The sequence below is a fragment of the Vanacampus margaritifer genome, chromosome 4 (assembly GCF_051991255.1).
Source record: "Vanacampus margaritifer isolate UIUO_Vmar chromosome 4, RoL_Vmar_1.0, whole genome shotgun sequence".
Lineage (NCBI taxonomy): Eukaryota > Metazoa > Chordata > Actinopteri > Syngnathiformes > Syngnathidae > Vanacampus > Vanacampus margaritifer.
Window position 1 is genome coordinate 15,143,125 of NC_135435.1, and position 19,248 is coordinate 15,162,372.

The window sequence follows — 19,248 nt, forward strand, 5'->3', positions numbered from 1 at the left end:
ATTTGTGGCATGCACAGTCTGCTTTAAATGCATCACAACAAAAATGGAGCTCTCAATCTTACAGCATGTTTATTTTTAAATCCAAGTATTTTTCAAATATTAGGAAGAAACGGTTAATTGTTCATTTTTGACATAAAACAAAAAAAGGATTGGAACATTTAAGTTCTAAAAAAGAGAGTTCTTGATCACGTGATGTCAATAAATAACTGCATATAATGACTGATGTTTAGAACAGGGGTGTGTAGACTTTTTTTGAAGCCACTGTATTCTACGTTTGAGCAGAATTTCTCGTCTCAAACCTATCGATGTGTCACTTTTGGCTATTCTGTCCCATTTTTCAACAACCCCCATGTTAGTAGTTGTTGATTCTGAAAACACAAGGCCACACAGAAGCATTTCAAGAGTCGTGGTGAGTAATGTCAAAGCCGGGGGGGGCAACTTTAATCGCAACTCGCAACTGTACATTGACATAAAGCAGTTATTCGGATGTTGCCGTGTGCAGGAATGGGAAATAAAACAACACAATCCCGTGACCATGCACGCGATCACCTTTAACGCGATATTTGTAACCATCCAGCCGGCTCAGACACATCAAACGGGGCGAAGAGAGCTGTCTAAAACACAAAGAGCATACACACGAAGGAAGGAAAACAATGGGATGAAGCAGAGAGTCTTGAACACAGGATACAGTACAAGTGACAAGTACAGATTTCAAACAATGAGGTTTTTCCATCCGTAGAGTAACGAACACCACGTCGTTATTTCAGTCATGCTAGCTGAGGGCAAATCCAACGCCATGTTGCTGTAAACAAAAACAACAGCAACAAACATCTAAAGTGCTAGATGAGCCTCAATAGATGGTAGAGGAAGCCACTGGGAGGCTTCTTGATAAAAAAAAAAAAAACAGGTCACAGCAAGAGTGGCGAGCTTGCCAGCATCTTTTGTCTACAGTAAATAATAATAATAATAATAAAAAACGGAGTCTTGTTCTAGAAAGAACTGAAAAGGCTGATTTTACGCTCTTGTTTTACCGAGACTCGACAGTAGATGGCAGCAAAGTAGAAACTAACTCCGAAGACGCATCCCCCAGTATGAACTCATTTAACGCAAATTGCACAGTCCACTTTTTTTAGTTTTTGTTTTTTGCTGCTGCTAATTTTTTAAGGCAGTTCCTCCAATATAAAGTGCATGAATGCAGTCAGTCATCATGACCTGAGTAAAGCAATTGGAAGTGTGCTATAAGAGCCACTTCAAAGGATCACTTATGAAAACATCCAGCAAAAATTTGTCATTTTAGCAACCTGACATCTCACGTCAAGCGCGATCACGCTCGCCGAAAATGATCTTAACTTGCATTTTGACAATGCACTGCATGCTATTTAAGGTTGTTTGTGTGCAAATTACAGTGTACTCTCTTGGATACTCAACCAAGGACTTCTCTTCCATTTCATTCCATTCCTTTAAAAAAAAATAAAATAAAAGAATAAAAAGCCACTTAAATTTTCACTTCTACTCTGTAATATTGAAAAATATCCAGATTTGATCCAACATTTGGTAAAAAGAAGAAGAAGAAAAAACAACAACAACAAGCACCTTGGTGTTGGCAGTAAGATTTGGGTGTGAGCTCGGGCTCGATACGCTCCTACACTCACATAACCCAAGAGAACGGCCCGCTAGGCACGACCTCCATTTCCATCTGCAGCAGAACATCGTACAAGATGAGCAGCAAGGGCAAGGTCATGCTCAGCAGCTCGTACAGGAAGGCATAATCGTGGGCGTTGTCCCTGAAGTGGCTAGCCAAGTCCCGCGCTGCCCCGCGCACCTGCCGGCACACCCGCCTGGGGGCGCTACACACGGCACGCGCCACACTCACGGGCCTGCTCAGCTGCTTCCTCAATACGGAGCTGAAGGTACCTGCTGCCGGCTGGCTTGGCGGGGCCGCTGGACAGCTGGAGGAGGCGCTCTCTTCCGCAGCAGCACGTCCACCCTCAAACCGACTTCCAAAATGACTCTAGAACAGAGACACAGGATCAATGGTGGGAAGGATTTATTTTGTACTGTACCCCCCAAAAAAGTCATGTTTTTAACGTGAAAAATATCTATAATATGAATTATAAAAACATACAATAAAAACAATTAAATAGAATGCAAAGAATTACAATTTTGCCACATCTTTTGGCTTTGTTGTGCACACTTTGGCCACCTGGGGGCAGTATAATAAAGACATAAACCACATGGAGCTGGTCAGCCTCAAAACTACTGAAAGCAGCAGAAGTTTGATACTCAAGAAAATATTAATCAAGATTAATTTGGTAATAATTGAAATCACGATTAGGATGATCATTTGTTTTGGGCGCAAAACAAGAAAATGTTTAAATGGATACTTGACTCATTGAGCCATTTTCAGCATTAAAAAGTTAATATTTTGTACTGAAAGAATTTGGTAACTTCATTATTTTTCATGTACAATTAATACCTTAAAAAACAATTTTTTCCACTTTTTGTCGACTGAAGATGACATCACCTGTGGTGAGGAAGTAGGTAACGACCAATCATGGCTCAGTTTGCTGACCAAACTCACAAAACAGGTGAGCCATGATTGGTCATTACCTGCTTCCTCAGCACAGGTGATGTCATCTTCAGTTGACAAAAAGTGGAAAAATTAGTTTTTAAAGTTCTTAATTTACAAGAAAAATAATGGTATATATTAATCATTCTGGACAAAATATTAACTTTTTAATGTATCAAGTATCCCTTTAAATGTAAAAAATATGAATTTATTATGCAAGTTTTTTTGGGGACCAAACAAGATTTTTTAACTAAATTAGTTATTTTAAAATAAAATAAAAAACAAGATTTTTACTAAATTTGTTATTTTAAAATAAAATAAAAAGTGCAAGTATATACATTTAAACAACTCAAAAAAAGTATTAATATTTTATTTTTATTTACGATTATGCCATTTTTTTGAATTATGGAGTGTAATAATTGAAATTGTAATTGAATTCAAATTAATTGCACAGCCCTGTTTGATACCACTTGTATCTTTATTTAAACGTTAATTTGTCAATAACAGGTATATTTGAAAAGAGATATCGTGTTAGAAAAAGTCCAGGACCCAAATAAAAATGTCAAAAATATGTATTTCAAATCTTTTGTCTCCTAGTCTTGCATTTAGAACCTATCCTGCATTTCACCACCTCTGTATATGATAGACCAGAGCAAATGCTGACAGTCAAACCGCATGCATCCACATTTGCGGTGCTCAATTCTTACCAAGCGTGCAGTCACATTCCTATGGAGGCTTGTCCCGTTGTTCATTTGATTAAAGTGAAGCTTGCAGTACAATTTACCTGTCAGAGCATATCAGTTAATATGTAGTGAGAAACTGTCAAGTGCCGCCATTGTACTATAGACATTGACTGTCATTGGACAGTGTCAAAAAAAATAAATAAATAAAAAAAAATAAAGATTATTTATCATCTTTGACTGAATTTCTGATATAGATCATGTATTGGACCAGATGAAATAGTGCCACAAATTGATAGTACCGTGTTGAGAGTCAAAGAGATGTGATCCCTGGCGCAGGGCAGAGCTGCAGGTGGCGCAGCGAAAGCACTCCCTGTGGAAGTAGAAGCCCTCGGCACAAATCCTCTCCACCAAGAAAACACGGCGCTCGCACGAGCGGCACTTTTCACCCGACTGGGGTAACGCCCTTTGGACCGGGCTGCCCTGAGGAACAGAACACACAAAGGATCGGGATAGATTTGGAAGTTTTCCATGCATAAAGGAACGTGAACTCCAAATATGGCAATCTTTTTGTTGTAATGGGTATTTTAATGAGGAAAATAAGCACTCAGTCAATAATACTGTACTCTAAGAAAACATACGGTAATGACATATTTGACATTACAGTATTATGAATGCCCCTCATTCTGGTATGCATGCATTGGCCACCAGGGCAGTAATGATCACTGAGGCATTGTTTTGAATCCCACTTGAGTTCTAGGCAGTGCTCGCCTCTTTACATTAAATTAAATCAAATTAAAATTAAATAACCAAATATATTATATGAGGCATGTCCCACGTCTCTTGTACAAATACTTTTTTTTTTTTGGCCAAGGTTGATGATGTAAATTTAGAGACAACCTTTTGTAAAAATGAGATCAAGTACTTTTTCTAAGGTCAAATTCAAGCACGTTTCAATGCCTTCAAAAATTTCAGTCTTTTCTACTTTTATACCGTCAGAGAAAAAAACCATTTTGCGCATGCTCAACATTATTTAAGCACATTAATGTGTGTTATGCTATAAAATGTTTGAAATAGCAACATCTTTACATGATAGTTTGTGGTTTTATTTTTAATTGAACAAATTCAACCATGCGTCTGTGGAACTCACTGCCACAGTGTGCGTGCTCAGTACAAACCAAAGGGGGAGACATATGCTAACATAAACATAACAAACAAATATTTATAGTTAGTTTCTTATCATGATTCCAACTATGTCGACAAGTATTATTATTAGTAGCAGTAGTAAAGAAAAAAGTAGCACCAAATAGGAAAATATGATGACATGCAACCTCGGGAAAACTGCTTAGACATGGGGATGATGTTTCTTTACAGCAACAGACTGTAAGGGATGGGTGGAGTAAAAACCACACGGAAACCACCAACCACACACACGCGCACACGCACGACAACCGCATTCTCCTCCTTTGTGAGGTCTTATTGCTGATCGAAAGCACACGTGTAGAAAAAGCAGACAAGGCCAAGCTCAAATGGGACCAGTGCTACATTTAAGGATGCATTCATGTACTTTATTTGTGTGATGGTGAGAGAGATGCAGTCAACATGTTAAGAGTGCACACAACTGAAAAAGGAAACACTTTCCAGAAGCAAATTCTTTTCTGCACATGCTCAAAAGTCTTCCAGCAAGAGTGATATTATGTTATTATGTACTGTATATTGTCGCAAATGGAGGGTCACACTACTTGTCATGCAGTGGTGGTCCAATTATCCCTTCATCCGGCTCATAAACAATTACATGTTGAAGAAATGTATTTCGATATTATTCATTACCCGCATAAAATAGTTCAACAGATTCATTGAAAAGGATAGAATAACAAAAATAGTATTTGATTAATTTATTGAAAATAAAATATATGTAAACAATTTTACTTATACAATGAGCAAGGTTTGTGTATTTTTAAATAACAGATCAATTCATTATGAATAAAAAATATTAGAAAAATAAAACATTGTGTTTTGGTAATTTATCAAATATTCGTTAATTATAGAAAACTAAAAACAATGTGAATGTAATCATTTTACAAATACATATGTAACATTTGTTTTTAAAATAATGTTATTCAATAAATATCAAAATATTATTTATTTTTTTACAATATATAAAATTATTAAAATACCTGTACACTTAACAGACATTCTATTGTGCAATGATTACATTTTGTAGAAGTAAGTACAGTAAATAAATATAAAATATTTTGTATCTATTTTCAATAATCTGGTTAATTAACTTATTGTTAAATATAAGTAACATAAGATTTTTCATACACATTGAACATTTTATATATTTTACTTTTATAGTTCACATTTTGATATTAAATGAAACTATTTTACAATATAGTGCTTTTATTAATTGAATTAAATACTTGGTTAATTTATTGTAAATAATAATATATATATATTTTTTTAAATAATTACAATGCCTATATGTACACTTAACATTTTGTGCAATGATTATTTTTTATAGACAACAAGCTAACCAAATTAAAGTACAGTAAATATATATTAAATATTTTCTATCTATTTCAATAATTTGGTTAAGTTATTGCAAACAAAAAAATATATAACATAAGATTTTTCATACACATTTAACATTTTCTAAATTTTACTTTATTTTTAGTTCACATTTTAATATTACATGTAAAATTAAAATGAGAAAATGTTCATTTCATTATTTTTATTTTGCTCATGTTGGAATTAACAGCTCTGTCCGTCTTTTGAAAATCAAATGTGGATCTTGAGTGCAACACCCCTTCTGTAGTCAACTGTATCTTATACTATCTCAAAGCAAACATCATCAACGGTCACTCATTCATGAACAGAAATCCCTGCAGTATGACAATAATCTTAATCTAGACTTTGAAAATGAATACACACGCATGCCACAAGAGTGTCCAAACTTGCAAGCGAACTCAAGCCAGGGAGGGAGGGGTCAAAGGGCGAGCATGTGATAGTCACCTTGATAACAACAGAGCTGTCTGATGAGATCAAACCGTTGAGGTGAAGCGCTTTCTCCTTTATGCTCTTTGACTGAAACTCTCTAACTTGTTGTGACTGAGCTTTTTTCTAAAATATGAAACGGGAACCAAAGATCAGTCTCGACGCTTCTGTCTGATGACACGCAAACTACCGCTACTAAGCAGTCATCTCCATTCACTATGACCAACGTAGTAGAATTCACTCTTCTGTGTTAGAGTTTGACTAACATGCGTGAGAGAGAATGTGAAAATGCTACATAATGTTCACACAAACTGTGGTGGAACACAAACATGAGAAAGCCACAGAAAACCTGACATAGGGTACACTCAATGGCTCACCTTAAAAATAAAAAAAAACCTTGGGAGTTTACAAGAATAAGGATCGAGCTCTGCCAGCCCAATCGAAAATAGCAAAAAGTACTTGATATTGTAATAGCCTATCGATGCCACAAGATGGCAGCAAAACACTGCCTTTGTACAGCGTGAACATTGTGGCGTCGATTTATGGTTAGCATCAATGCTAATACAACATTAACAGTTCTCAGAATTAAATTAGGTTACTAGTACTACATGTTATTGCTAAAATTACAAATAGCCATTTATTTAGGATTTACAGTATATTTTTAAGTATAAGCTAACTGTTCCATTTACTTCACTAAGTCTATGTTAAGCTAATGCTAATGTCTGGTTTGGAGCGGATGGCTTTATATTAAAATTTTATCATAAAAAAAAGGGATAATATATGCTAATTAAGAGTAAACAACATCACCAGAGCATCACGAGCAGATAAATTCAACACATCTAGATTCATAAGCTAACTACTAAACGCACATTCATTTTCCTCATGAAACCCCTTTACGGCAGAATATATATTTTTTTATATATTATTTTACCTTCAGTAAACGTGATTAAATACAATAGCCAGATGTGAGCCCCTGCCTGACAGAAACTGCACTACACACATACATACGCGCGCACACACGCAAATTTGAGCCAATAATCTGCCACAACCTGTGCCAAGTTTGCTGGCCTGCTCCTGTCGTGTTCCAACTGGAGGGATAATTGCGGGGATGACTTCACTATCTAAGTTACACAAGGTTAAGGTATACTATATAATCAACATTTCTTCTCCACACTCCATCACAACATGCAAAAAAATCACACTGAGGAATAGGAGTGAAAGAGGTCATGAGGGAAGGAGGAAGAAGAGGAGAACACTTCACCTCACAGACGAGTTCATCCACCTCCTTGAGGCGTTGCAGAACTCGGGACATGAACGCGGCCGCAGAGTGGACGGAGGGTGCGGTACACATTTGGCTCTCCGGTTCTGGCGAGGTCTTGACCTGCTCATGGGTCTGAGCCACATGTCTGAGCTTCACGACAGAGAAGCAGCACTGCGGCCAAGGCGGGAGCTCCAAGGCTTTGGGTCGAGGCTCCGTGGGGACTAAGTTTTGTGCCGCGCGTCTGATATTGACTTGAAACTGAAAAGTGATGACACACGCTGTCACGAAACTGAAGGCTGAGGATCATTGATGGAACCGTATTGGTGGTTTTACATCTTTCAGCCCGTCACTCCATTTCTAAACCACTTATCGCGTCAGGTCGCGGCAGCCATGTCATGAACTAATTTACGTATGTAAATTTTGTATACGTTGAAGACGCGATTGCTACCGGTCAGTTTTCCACCCTGAACAATTTCAGTAAAGGACAAAAAGTGTACCTGTAGTATGCTCTAGCCACCAGGGCTTGAACAAAATTTGAATGATGGACTACACATAACTCCACCAATCTTTAAAGCTTGAAAATCAATTAATCGCTAATCACGCATTTCTGGCATCTTGTCTTCCAATCGGCTAATTACAGAGGACTTTTGACTCACCTGTCCTCTGGCGTCATTAGACTAAGCAAAATTTCCGGTCAAAAAAGCGACACACTCGTCATATATTATACATCTACGCAGGTCAGAGTACAAAAATAAGATGCGTGTGGATGAAAATGGTGGTTAGCCTCGCTAGCTTGAACTATTCCATATCGCCACTAGTCTTAAAATGTTGACACCAGCAGCAGGTTCACGGGACTGGCGGCGAGGAACGAAGGCAGTTGGGAATTGTGACTGTGGAGACGGCTGTACAATGCTATCGATTAATCAACTTCAACTAGCCTGGCGTCACATTAGCGTTGACTACAAAAAAGTGATTCAGCCCCTAATGGGCACACATGCTTAGTTCGTAGAAAAAAAGCACAGCTAAGATTCTGGCTAGCGGAAATCATGGCTAGCTTTACGCACTTGACAGAACGTCAAATTTGCCTCCATCTTTCATTCCCTCAAAATGTAAACTATTGATTTTGCCCTTTTGAAAAAAGGAAAAATAAATTGGTTGTTTCATTATAAATGCATATTTACAAAAAATATAAGCGCTTTTGCATTTTGTTCATTGTTGTTCGAATGTGATGCGGCCAGCCGCCACCCCCCCCCCCCCCCCAAAAAAAAAATCAAGGTATAGTATGTACTGAGCCGTGATTTTGGGCAATTACACATTTAAGGGGGTTTCACCGTTTTAACCGGCCCCCTGTGAGAAAGTAGGACCATGATGTGGCCCCGTGATGAAAACAAGATTAACATCCCTGATTTAGGCTATCAAAGCTGACTTCTTGAACTGATGAGTCAATCACAGATCACAGAAGTGAGCTATGTGAACCACTACACTACCATGTTGCATCCCACAAACACAAAACAAACAAAACATTAGTACATTTGAATAATGTTTGGATTGCTTTCCTTATGCAATCTGCTTTGCGTGATAATCCATCACAGCGAATTTATTACCAGCTGAGCTTTATAGGAGGATAAAATGATGTAATCAGCTCAATCCAGAAGTGTGGTTACAACTTTGCAATAATGTGGGCCTTCGAGTTCTTTTGTGACCTTTTGCAAAATGATAAACACTTTAACTATACTGTGTTTATTTTTCATGTGCACCAAGGACTGTTGAGTTGTATCCAGGGACAAATTAACCCTCCTCTTACCTTCAAGTTTCCTAGCATGTTTTAACCTTGAGTGACATTTTTGGGAGGGTTGTTTATGATTCAAGGCTTCACTTTATTTAATGGGGACAGCTGGGAAAACTAAAATAACATGATGATATATTTCAGTCTCTCTGCTATCCTGTGCACAGTTGTTGTTGTACGCATCAATTTTTTTTTTGGTGGGTAATTTGACTTTATTAGATTTACTTGTGGACTACCTAACTTGTGTGTGCACAAAGGTCAAATTGGCCACAATGTTAAGAGGAGGGCTAAGATGTAGCAAGTATGCAAGCATTATGTCTCAGTGATTGAGACAAAATGTCTTTTTAATTGAGACTTTTTTTCCCCTTCTTCTCCTTGGGGGTGAATTATTGCCCAAAAATGTTTTAAACATGGATGGCTGAAGGTTAGGTCTCAGTAGGTGCTTCCAACTTTCAGGGTTTATTTGCCTATTGGCCATATTGATGACATCCCACCTGAGATGTTGCAGATATACAATATTAAATATGACCGATAATAAGTTAAAAGTATAATGAGGTGATTCCATGAGAAAAATGGCAGAAGGAAGAGTAGAAAAGAGGAGAAGAGGAAAATTCACCTCCCTGAGGCCCTGGACATATTGCCATGACCACCACTGCGAGGAGAAGCAGGTAACTGGGGTTTAAAGGTCATATTAGTGCATATTTTTGGTCAACCCTGTGCTGGTTTCACATTTTAACAGATTCCTCTCACTAATGAGGTTGTGATGACTGCACATTGCCCTCTTTTGAATAATAGTTCCTAAGTGTTAGAATCCAAAAATGACACATTGCGATGAAAACGGTTTCTGGCAGTGTTTCAATGTCTAACTGAGGAATTTGTTGGATGCTGATAAGTGAAGGGAGTGAGGGCTAAAGAATGTAAAAAAAAAAAACAACCCAAAAACAAAAAACTGAATGTTTCTCCAATACATGGTAGGAAAATGTGTTCATGTGTGTGGATTCTCATGTTGTCTATTAGACTGCAATCTGGCTTCATGGCGCTACCTGTATCTCAGGTGGAGGTTTGAGTGGGTTGGGAGTCGACAATTTAAAGTGCGCCCACTCGGCGGAGTCGAGAGCTTGAAGAGGGGAGGAACTCTCACAGTCTGACTGGAATTTGGCAGAAAGGTCAGGAAAAGTGTTAATAAAAAGGCACAGATCTGGGAGAGGCTGAAAGGATCAAATGCTGGGTGTAAGAGACCAGAAAAGAAGCAAAAGGAACATTTTTGGCAAGGAAACCACAGGCAGCTCTTAAAGGTCCAATTCGCAGCATTTGAAACAGGAAAGATGTCATTTATACACAAATAAATGGCAAAGTATTGCCTCCCTATTAGACTACATTGAAAACAGTTGCAAACTAGAATGTAAAATTATTTAAAAATAATAACAGACAAAACTGGCTGTACCTGCTTCCGTTGGGTGTAGCTTACTGTGTTCTCCATTTTGGCCTGCAACTGTGTAGCTATTGAGCGCACTTTGTTCTCTTTGGGCTCTCTCCTGTCCCACATTGAAGCTCCTTTAGTGGACAAATTGGTGGCCTGAAAGGGAGAAAAACACAATAAATCTATATAACATACAAACTGGTACACATTATTTGGTTTAGGCACCTGAAGGTAACATTTTACAATGATTATTTCAACAAACCTCTTCCAGGTAAGTGCAAAATTTTCTCCTCCTTTTGTAAATGGCATCTGTACCATCAGCCTTTTTCTCATCCTACCAGTCCAACAGAGTGGGGAAAAAAACAAAATTAGAAGAAGGTGAGTTGAATAATTTGCATTCAAAAAAGTTTATAATCAATAAAGACAACAGTGATGTACAATGTTACCTTCGGAACTCGTTTTCTTGGCACAGCAAGATTAAGAACATTATTATTACTTCGAACTTCCTTAGATGGATAATCTTCACTGTTTTCATCCAGTCGTCTGGAGCCTGCGGTACAACATGTGACTGAATTAAAGCTCTCAGATTTTCCACATCACACAGCCATAAACGTCAAATAATATCAGTGCATAATGCCCAGAACAGGCTATTGTCTTAGAAGTTAGTGAACTGATGCTGGCAAGCAGTTCACTTGAAATATACAACTACCATGCCAGAGTGACATTAATGTATGGATGAAGTTAAATAAAATGAGTGGGCCTTTTTAGAGTGTCAGCCCACAGCGCTGGTACAAATACACATTCCACACATCGCTGCATTCTCGACTGGTCGGAATTCATAACACACACAGAAAATCAACTGAAAAGAGAATAGATTCTCTTTGTCTGGAGAATTTGTACTTCTTTTCTAAATAACTTAGTAAAACAATACAAATATGAAGACATGGACAAGAAACACAGTAAATGTAAAAATAAATAAATAAATAAATAAAAAAGGCAGTTAGCAACATACTGTTAGTAAGTATAGCACCATGCTACATGGAGTACAGACAGTAGAATATGGATTGAGCTTAGAGCATAGTCTGGGTTTAGTACCTGCATCAGGTAAAGGTGTGCCTCGGAAGAGTTCGTAGATTTTGGATAGGTAGTTGATGAATTTGGTCTTCTGCAGCTCCAGGGAGCCACTCAGCTCTTTCACAGATGCGAATGGTCGGATCCCAAATTCCCGCTCTGCGATGTCAAAAGCCAGCTGGAGGTTGTCAGCCTGGTTTTCCTCATTTAATGACTCAAAGTCTCTGAGGGACAAAAAGACGAGAGTAACTTGTGTGGGAGGAAGATCATGTACTGTACATGTCATGATGGCTTCTTGCTGCTACGGTCTATACTGAAGTTAGTGTGTCCTGTGCATGTGTTTTAGTATTTATTGTGAGTAAGTTGGAGGGGGGGGGGGGGTATTAACTATCAGAGATTATTTGATTAACAAGACAGGAAGTTGGAAAAAGGCAATGGGCCTATCAAGTGACTCAAGGCAAGCTGGGTCTACTGCAGCATAAAGTACACAAGGGTGTGAAAAAGTTCCTGTAAAGTGAGAATTCATGGCTTGTAAATTTGACACACCACAGAAGTGTTCACAACATAGTCAAACCCCTTCCATCCTCGCTCTTCCATTTTTTTCCTGTGTGACATGCACGCATTCACCGCCAACTACGAGGCACTCTAAAGTATCTGAAAGGAAAGATTTATTTTTGGCACGTAGGCATAGTTTGCTAGCTAATTGCATGTCACAATTGTCTGCAATGTATATAGAAACAAATTTGTGAATTCGCTTGATAGGGTTTCTACTATTAGCAGAGCAGTGGTTTGCACAAAAACATTTTTCCTCTTTTGCCGGAAAAATGGCACCAAATGACTTGATAAACGGTTGAATAGAAACAGCTCTAGCGTCTCCGCCAAAACTGTGCGAAGACACCATTAGAAATAACGGCAAAGAGCGCACTAACCTAGCAACACCCCCCCACCCCACCCACCCACCCTTTCATCCTTTTTCTTTAGTTTCTGCAAACCCACTCACTTTGCACAATTCCACTGTGCTGACAGGCGTACATTAGGAGGAGGGTAAAGGGGGGGAATGCCAGCGCGTTCCTGAAAACTTGCAGGACCACATGAAATTGCAGTGGCATGCGAGAAGGTATGAAGGCAATAATTTAAGCAGGAGAGGCTATAATTTGTTCCGTAAATGGACTCATCCAAAACTGTAATATAGAGAGGTACAAAGCACTGGCAAAGAAATTTGAGTGTATTTAACACACACAGCAGAGTTAAGTTGTTAGTTTGTAAAGTCGTAATGTGGGAAAATAAATCTTCAGTGTTGCTTTCTATCAGTTTACGTACATCAGATGGGGTTTGAACCTGTGGATCAAGGCACACAAGGCGAGGCCACTACTCCAAGAGAACGTGAGGTCTGTGATTGTTACATTCCTGTAACCTTCAGTCTGTTTCTGGCACCATGTGAGAAGCCTCGCCGGCCTGATTTCAGATTCTGTGGAGGAAACGCAAGCAAGTTGATTTTCACTATGAAAGTCCAAGTGAGTAGACGCCGGAATGAAGTCGCCACTCCTAGGAAGTTGATGCAAAGGTCAAGAACTAGCTCAAGATCCACACAGGAACATTACAAATGCAACTTTTGTTTCCACTTTGGATTTAAATCAGGAAGCGAAAGTAACTCTGAACTTGGCGAGTGAGACGTTTTTGAACGGTAACTCCCATTTCATAGCTTCCTCTTCGTAGTGAACCCATGTGTAAAAACAAACCACAGAATACGACTTCCTCTCTGCATGCAAGTTAGTTTTAGCTTTTAAAAACTCTTGAAAGTAAGAGTCTGGTGACATTGGTAAACATTGCGGCCGCACAGTCATGATTTCTCTACCTCGTCGGCAGATATTAACAGGTCGACGGATGGAGGTGGCACGCTCCAGAGAGCACGAACTCAGCTCTCCGTTCAAGTACAGGTGACGCACCTGGAGAAAAAACAAATTAAAGCAAGCATCTTTTTTTTTTTTCCTCAGGTGCAAAATTCATTTCAAGGTCTCATTATGCACCTGGTTAGGTTTGACACATGAGGAAATGAGGTTGGGGTATCGCGTTACTGGGTCGATGGTGTACTGGTCCACGTTTTTGCCGATGTTCTCAGGTGTTGTTTGTGGAAGCAACCTGTAAATGCTTTCTCTAAACAAACAAAACTTAAAATTACAAATACAGTCAACTCACAATTGGCTGATGAGTTCAGTATATATTACATAAGACTGTGTGTGTGTTTTGTGTTATCAACGCATACCTCTCTGCCAGCAACTCAAGAATTGCTCGATCCTGAGCCCAGCCCTTTACCATCCAGGCCAAGTCCAAGGCAGCCAAGAAGCCTCTAGCGCAGCCCGTCCCCATGGGCCAGAAAGGCTGCAAACGCAACATAGACACAAACACAAGCCATATGTCATAATCCATCAAGACATTGTGGACTACTGTATACTTCTAACTAAGTCTTTCCAGAAGACCAACTCCATCTTTTCATCCATTTTTACCCTGGGTCAGTTTCCAGGTGTGCTTTGACCTCACATCTCCTTACCTCCAACAGGCTATCACCCACTAACGCAACCAGCAGCTGATGTCCGAACCTCTCCCTGACCAGAGTAGCGTTCTCGGAGGCGTGCATGCTGGTGAAGTCGAACATGGCTACGTCAGGCTGCCCGCAGTGGTTGATGGCGAAGTCCAGCGTGGGAAGCTGGTAGTTGGTTCCGAAGTCAGCAGCTTCTCGGGCATAGCACAGGAGAGCTTCCTGGTTGACGTTATCGCTGCTTAGCAGCCTGTGTGTCTCCATGTAATCCTGTCAAACAACAAGCAGGACAATATCAGCCTCAGCTAAGGTTTTTTTTTTTTTGCCTAGCCTAGAACTGATTCTTATTATTATTTTATTTTTTAAATCAGAAGTACATATGTAATTTAATCCCTTTAAACGAACAAATTACTATCCAAAGAAAAAATAATAATTATATATATATATAATATGATATAATTTTAATAAACTAACCCAAAAAACAACACAACAATATAAAAACAATAAGTTTTTTTTTTCTTTTTCTTTTTTAACGGTTCTCTTTTTGCTTAACTCATTCACTCCCAGCTATTTTCACTGAAGCAACCCCCTTCGCTCCCGGCTGTTTTATTGGATTTTGACTGATTTTGCAAGGCCCACAGAATATTGTGTTCTTTTGCTGTAAAAACATATAAACTACCAAAAGAAAGATTAGAGTCTCTTCTTTCATCAGGGAAAAAATTAAAAGAAAAAAAATATTTCTACCTGTTTCCGTTTTGCAATTAGTATTAAAATATAGCTAAGTTTCATCATTGTTCACAAATCTGTTTAAAATAGTGAGGGAAAAAGCTTTTCGCAACATGGCCCTGGTTGATCTCTTATACTCTGCTGCCACCTGCTGGCCGTTTTGTAATAACTACCATTGCTTCAAGCGTTCTCTTCAGTTTAGAAGCTGCATCAAAGCCTTCTGTATGCTCTAGCTAAAAAAAACAAACAGAAAAAACATAGAAATGCGTTTTTGGGACCATGGTAATATTAAAAATAAAACATATTAAGACGTTTTGGGGAGCAAATGAGTTAAAATAAAATCAGAAATAAGTGTGTAAATAACTAAAGAGTTTGTGCATTATGATCCAAGGTTCAAATACAAGTTGTTTAAAGGTTTATAACTAACAACATCGATGTGAATCCCGTTAGCCATCAATGCAGTTTCAAATTCTGTTAAAATTATGCTAAATGGACAAACAGGAAGTTATGTAGTTTGGTATGCACATTTAATGAACTCACATTTATGACAACTCCTTTATCCAACAGGCTCTGTTTCTTTGCAGTCATGACAAAGTAGTGTGTGTTGTCCTTGTAGTATACAATGTTCTCCAAGTCAATGCCTGCAAAAACACAGGCGTGCCGGACGCTTGTGAACACATCCTTTTTAAAGCAGAAAAAGAACCTGAGTCGTAACCTTGAAGGCATCACAGATCTCCTCTCCCCCACCTGTTTCTTCTTTGAGGTCCAGAAAGAACTTCTGATTGAAGATGAAGGCCACGCCACTGATTTCCTCCACCTTGGCCTCCGCTGTCGTGTTCCTGTTGATGAAGTTAGCGGTGATGGCGATCGCCAGCTTGCCGCGAAAATCTTTTCTCTTGAAACCTGTCGTAGAAAAAAGAAGAGGTAAAAATGGCAGGGAAACCAAACAAGACCTGTGGCTTTGTGTATGGGAAAAGTAGTCTTAAAGGCTAATCACAAGGTGATTATTTCAGGATCACAGGCGGCTTACACAGCTTATTAAAACAAGAGCAATATCTTTGAGCCGGACCACCGATTAATATAAGGAGCAACAAAGCATGTCTAGACGTGAACACTAGATCAGTGATTCTAAAAAAATAAATACTTTTTCTGACATAAAAAAACAAAAATCACCACAACTAATAAATTAATTAAAAGTAAAGAATTTTAAATGTAATATTTTTAAAGTACAATTATACACTTCAGATTAAAAAGAACAGAATAGTGAAGTCATTAAATTTGTAACGAAGAAACCCACTGAATCACATGAAGGTGTCCATTTCTCAAAGTATAAATTCCCCCTAAAACCTTTGAAAATTAACAGAATCCTCATTGAGGGGGGAAGAAATCTGCAAAATGTCTGGATGTATTTTGGGCTGCTTTGCCACATTTAGCCCACTAAAAAAACACAGACCTGCTTCAGACTGACTCATTTCTCCTGAGCTGCTTCATAACGAAAGAATGAGCCAAAAGTCTTGTTTTTGACCTTTTTAGGAAAAAGCCTCAGATGTGCATTGCTTGTTTGGTTGACCACAGCAAGCAGCAAGTTTGAGAGAGTCCAAAAACAGTGATGCAAAGTTTTGGAGAAGCTCCAGCGCGCATCAGCTGCTCCACTCAAGCTTGCCTCGATTCTATTTATGTATTCGGATCCTTTGTGCTTTGACAATGTGACCGCTACAACCTCACACAGGCACACTGGTACACTTGTATGTTTCTGATAGGTGGATGGCTTGGTTGCTTGAAAATTGTGTGGACTGTATATAGCGTATAAGTGTTTTTTAATTCTACAGTATTTTAGTGTTTGCTATTTTAGAGAGAAATGTCAAATGTCATTAATCCTTCCTGGTCTCCTCACAAAAAAATATGTCTACGTAATGTTTTTGTTTTTAAATAAGGAAACTAGCATTATACAGTATAATGTACTTTATTAAAAAACACACACACACAGTAATAACATTATTAAATAAAATGTGAAGAATGGAATAGTGTGCGCATCATGACGATGCCATTGTGGCTCCTTCTGGTATGTGAGACTTGGTCACCGGGGGCAGTATCATGCAGTCATGCAGACAAACAAAGAAGAGTTTCACAGCTACTATGATTCAGCTAACCACATGAATTGTTTTATTCAGAGAATAAAGAAGAATACATGTCTGTCTGCATGTGTTAATGTACCATTTGTGTTCAGAACTTCAGATATCTGTTATGTTAAATCACTGCCACAGTTTCTGTTCATTAGCTCATTTATGAAGTTCTACACTGCTTTTTAGCTGAGGTCAAAGCTGTGCGCTTATTTGAATACACAATGTGTAATTCTTAGTTCAGTTTCTTTTGGCAGTAAACTTCAACTGGGACTAGAATTAAACATCTTGAAGCCTCTTTAATATTTATTTCAATTCATATGGCAGCATTAACAATAATAAGAGTAATAGCTAGTGAGGATAAGCAAAGAGAAAAATGTATGGTTACTTTTAATATATTACAATTATTAGGAGTAGCATATGTTTAGAAATACTCCAATCTGTTATTACTCATGAGTTTGGATTGGAGATAAATATGTAATCTTGTATTGGAAATACGAGACGAATAAAACTTTCATTCAGCAGTAATCTACAGTTTCATCTTGTTTTCAAACATATTTTTGGTCAAACAAAGTATCCCAACCATGTGATTCCAGTTCTGGTGGGAAAATAATATTTTAGTCTTGGATGTTCTTTTTGTTTGGATCTCATGTGGTAACTTTATAAGAGTCATTGTCCCCTTGTCCCTTTCAAGTAAAAGTACACCCGTGAGGCGTGGACACTGCTCAACTTTTTTCTTTGGCGTCCTCTCACCTTCCAGCGTGTTCCTGCGCCCGTCGGCCCCCACCACCACGTCAAACTCAAAGTCAGCCACGGGGTGATCAGCGGGTCGGATTGCAGCTCTCCACCCTGGCCCTGAAAAGAAAAGACAACCACAGAGCGATCAGGGTGGATGGGAGAAGGGAAAACACATTATATAAATATTCTTCTTTGTGCCTTATTCCTTTGGCGAAGACCAAAATGGCCACATAGCGTGAGAAGCGTCAGCTGATCAGGACATACTTTGGCTTCAGGGACGCTGGGTATGAATTCAACCTTCAAGTGAATGCCATGCTTCTTTCCCAGTATGATCTCAAGGAGAAGGGCAAAACTGCTCATCTCAAGACACGTTCTATTAGAAAGTCATTTTGAGTGCTTGCATGAGACTGTGAGGCCCACTGAAAGAACCTGGCATTTTGTTGTGCAATAGGATATTAAGGGCACGGCTAAGCCGCGGCAGAGGGGGGAGAAGTACGTCTAAATTTAGGCCAGGCTCTTGTTGTTATCAGCGTATTGATGTTACAGCTGGAAGCCAGCGTTAAAGTCAAACTTGGGAGTGGCCAGTCAAGTTGTTCCTCCTGTTACCATCACACAATGAAGCTGTGTGTGATGTTTTTTTCCCCCCATACATAGGAAGCATTCATTAACATGGAGGTGATGGATTTCTTACATACAGTTTGGGTCAAAAGTGACTTATTTTGACATTTTACAGCAAAATGGTGGTCATGTTGAAACTATCATAAATGCATATATTCCATAAGGGATAGGTGGCAGTGGGGCGCTTGATATAGTTACGTCTGTCTGTGTTTCCACCACATTTGCAAAAGTTCCTGTGTGCGTGAATCTTTTACAAACAGTAAGCGTACAGGTCGTGTATTTTTATGAGCCATGCTATGTGAAAGGTGTTCACAGGTAAGATTGAAACAGTCATGTAAAGAAACGTATATCTGTTGGCCTTTGAAAGGTGATGCGGGATCTCAAAAGCGTCAAACAGTTCGATCATACATGTGCCTTAATTGACACATTTTATCCAAAAATACATTCCCATTTCTCCCATTTTTTGGCATGTTTGTGGAAAATAAACAGTATGCATAGGTCAAGGTTAGATTTTTGACGCATACCTTCATTTTCTTGGTTGTCGGGAGGTTCCACTAGCTTGACAAACTCCACGTTGATGTGAAACTCCACTGCAACGATGAGGGCCACCTTCAACAGCATCAGCTGCAGCTGCCTGATACCTGTTAAGACACAGTTCAGAAGCCGACACTTCAGTGTGGCTGATGAACACTACCTACTTTGTGATGGTATTATGTCTATATATAC

The 19,248-nt window shown here is 38.8% G+C and overlaps 1 protein-coding gene across 6 annotated transcripts in view; it reads right to left on the minus strand.

Annotated features, from left to right (window-relative positions):
• Positions 1-414: 414 nt before the first annotated feature.
• Positions 415-19,248, minus strand: part of mical2a (microtubule associated monooxygenase, calponin and LIM domain containing 2a) — a 35,811-nt gene continuing 16,977 nt past the window's right edge. For 2 of the 6 annotated variants that reach the window (XM_077563174.1, XM_077563176.1), the window contains exons 4-22: positions 19,047-19,163; positions 17,920-18,021; positions 15,794-15,949; positions 15,587-15,687; positions 14,333-14,590; positions 14,048-14,163; positions 13,812-13,938; positions 13,640-13,730; positions 13,105-13,252; positions 11,809-12,008; positions 11,160-11,263; positions 10,976-11,047; positions 10,738-10,869; positions 10,337-10,441; positions 7,508-7,765; positions 6,265-6,372; positions 3,552-3,732; positions 3,277-3,353; positions 415-2,011 (exon numbers count right to left, since the gene is read on the minus strand). In XM_077563174.1, the coding sequence (XP_077419300.1) occupies positions 1,649-2,011; positions 3,277-3,353; positions 3,552-3,732; positions 6,265-6,372; positions 7,508-7,765; positions 10,337-10,441; positions 10,738-10,869; positions 10,976-11,047; positions 11,160-11,263; positions 11,809-12,008; positions 13,105-13,252; positions 13,640-13,730; positions 13,812-13,938; positions 14,048-14,163; positions 14,333-14,590; positions 15,587-15,687; positions 15,794-15,949; positions 17,920-18,021; positions 19,047-19,163 (2,816 nt within the window). In that variant the 3' untranslated portion in view covers positions 415-1,648. The remainder of the gene's footprint in view (positions 2,012-3,276; positions 3,354-3,551; positions 3,733-6,264; positions 6,373-7,507; positions 7,766-10,336; positions 10,442-10,737; positions 10,870-10,975; positions 11,048-11,159; positions 11,264-11,808; positions 12,009-13,104; positions 13,253-13,639; positions 13,731-13,811; positions 13,939-14,047; positions 14,164-14,332; positions 14,591-15,586; positions 15,688-15,793; positions 15,950-17,919; positions 18,022-19,046; positions 19,164-19,248) is intronic. The other 4 variants (XM_077563177.1, XM_077563178.1, XM_077563179.1 and 1 more) reach the window with 4 other exon arrangements.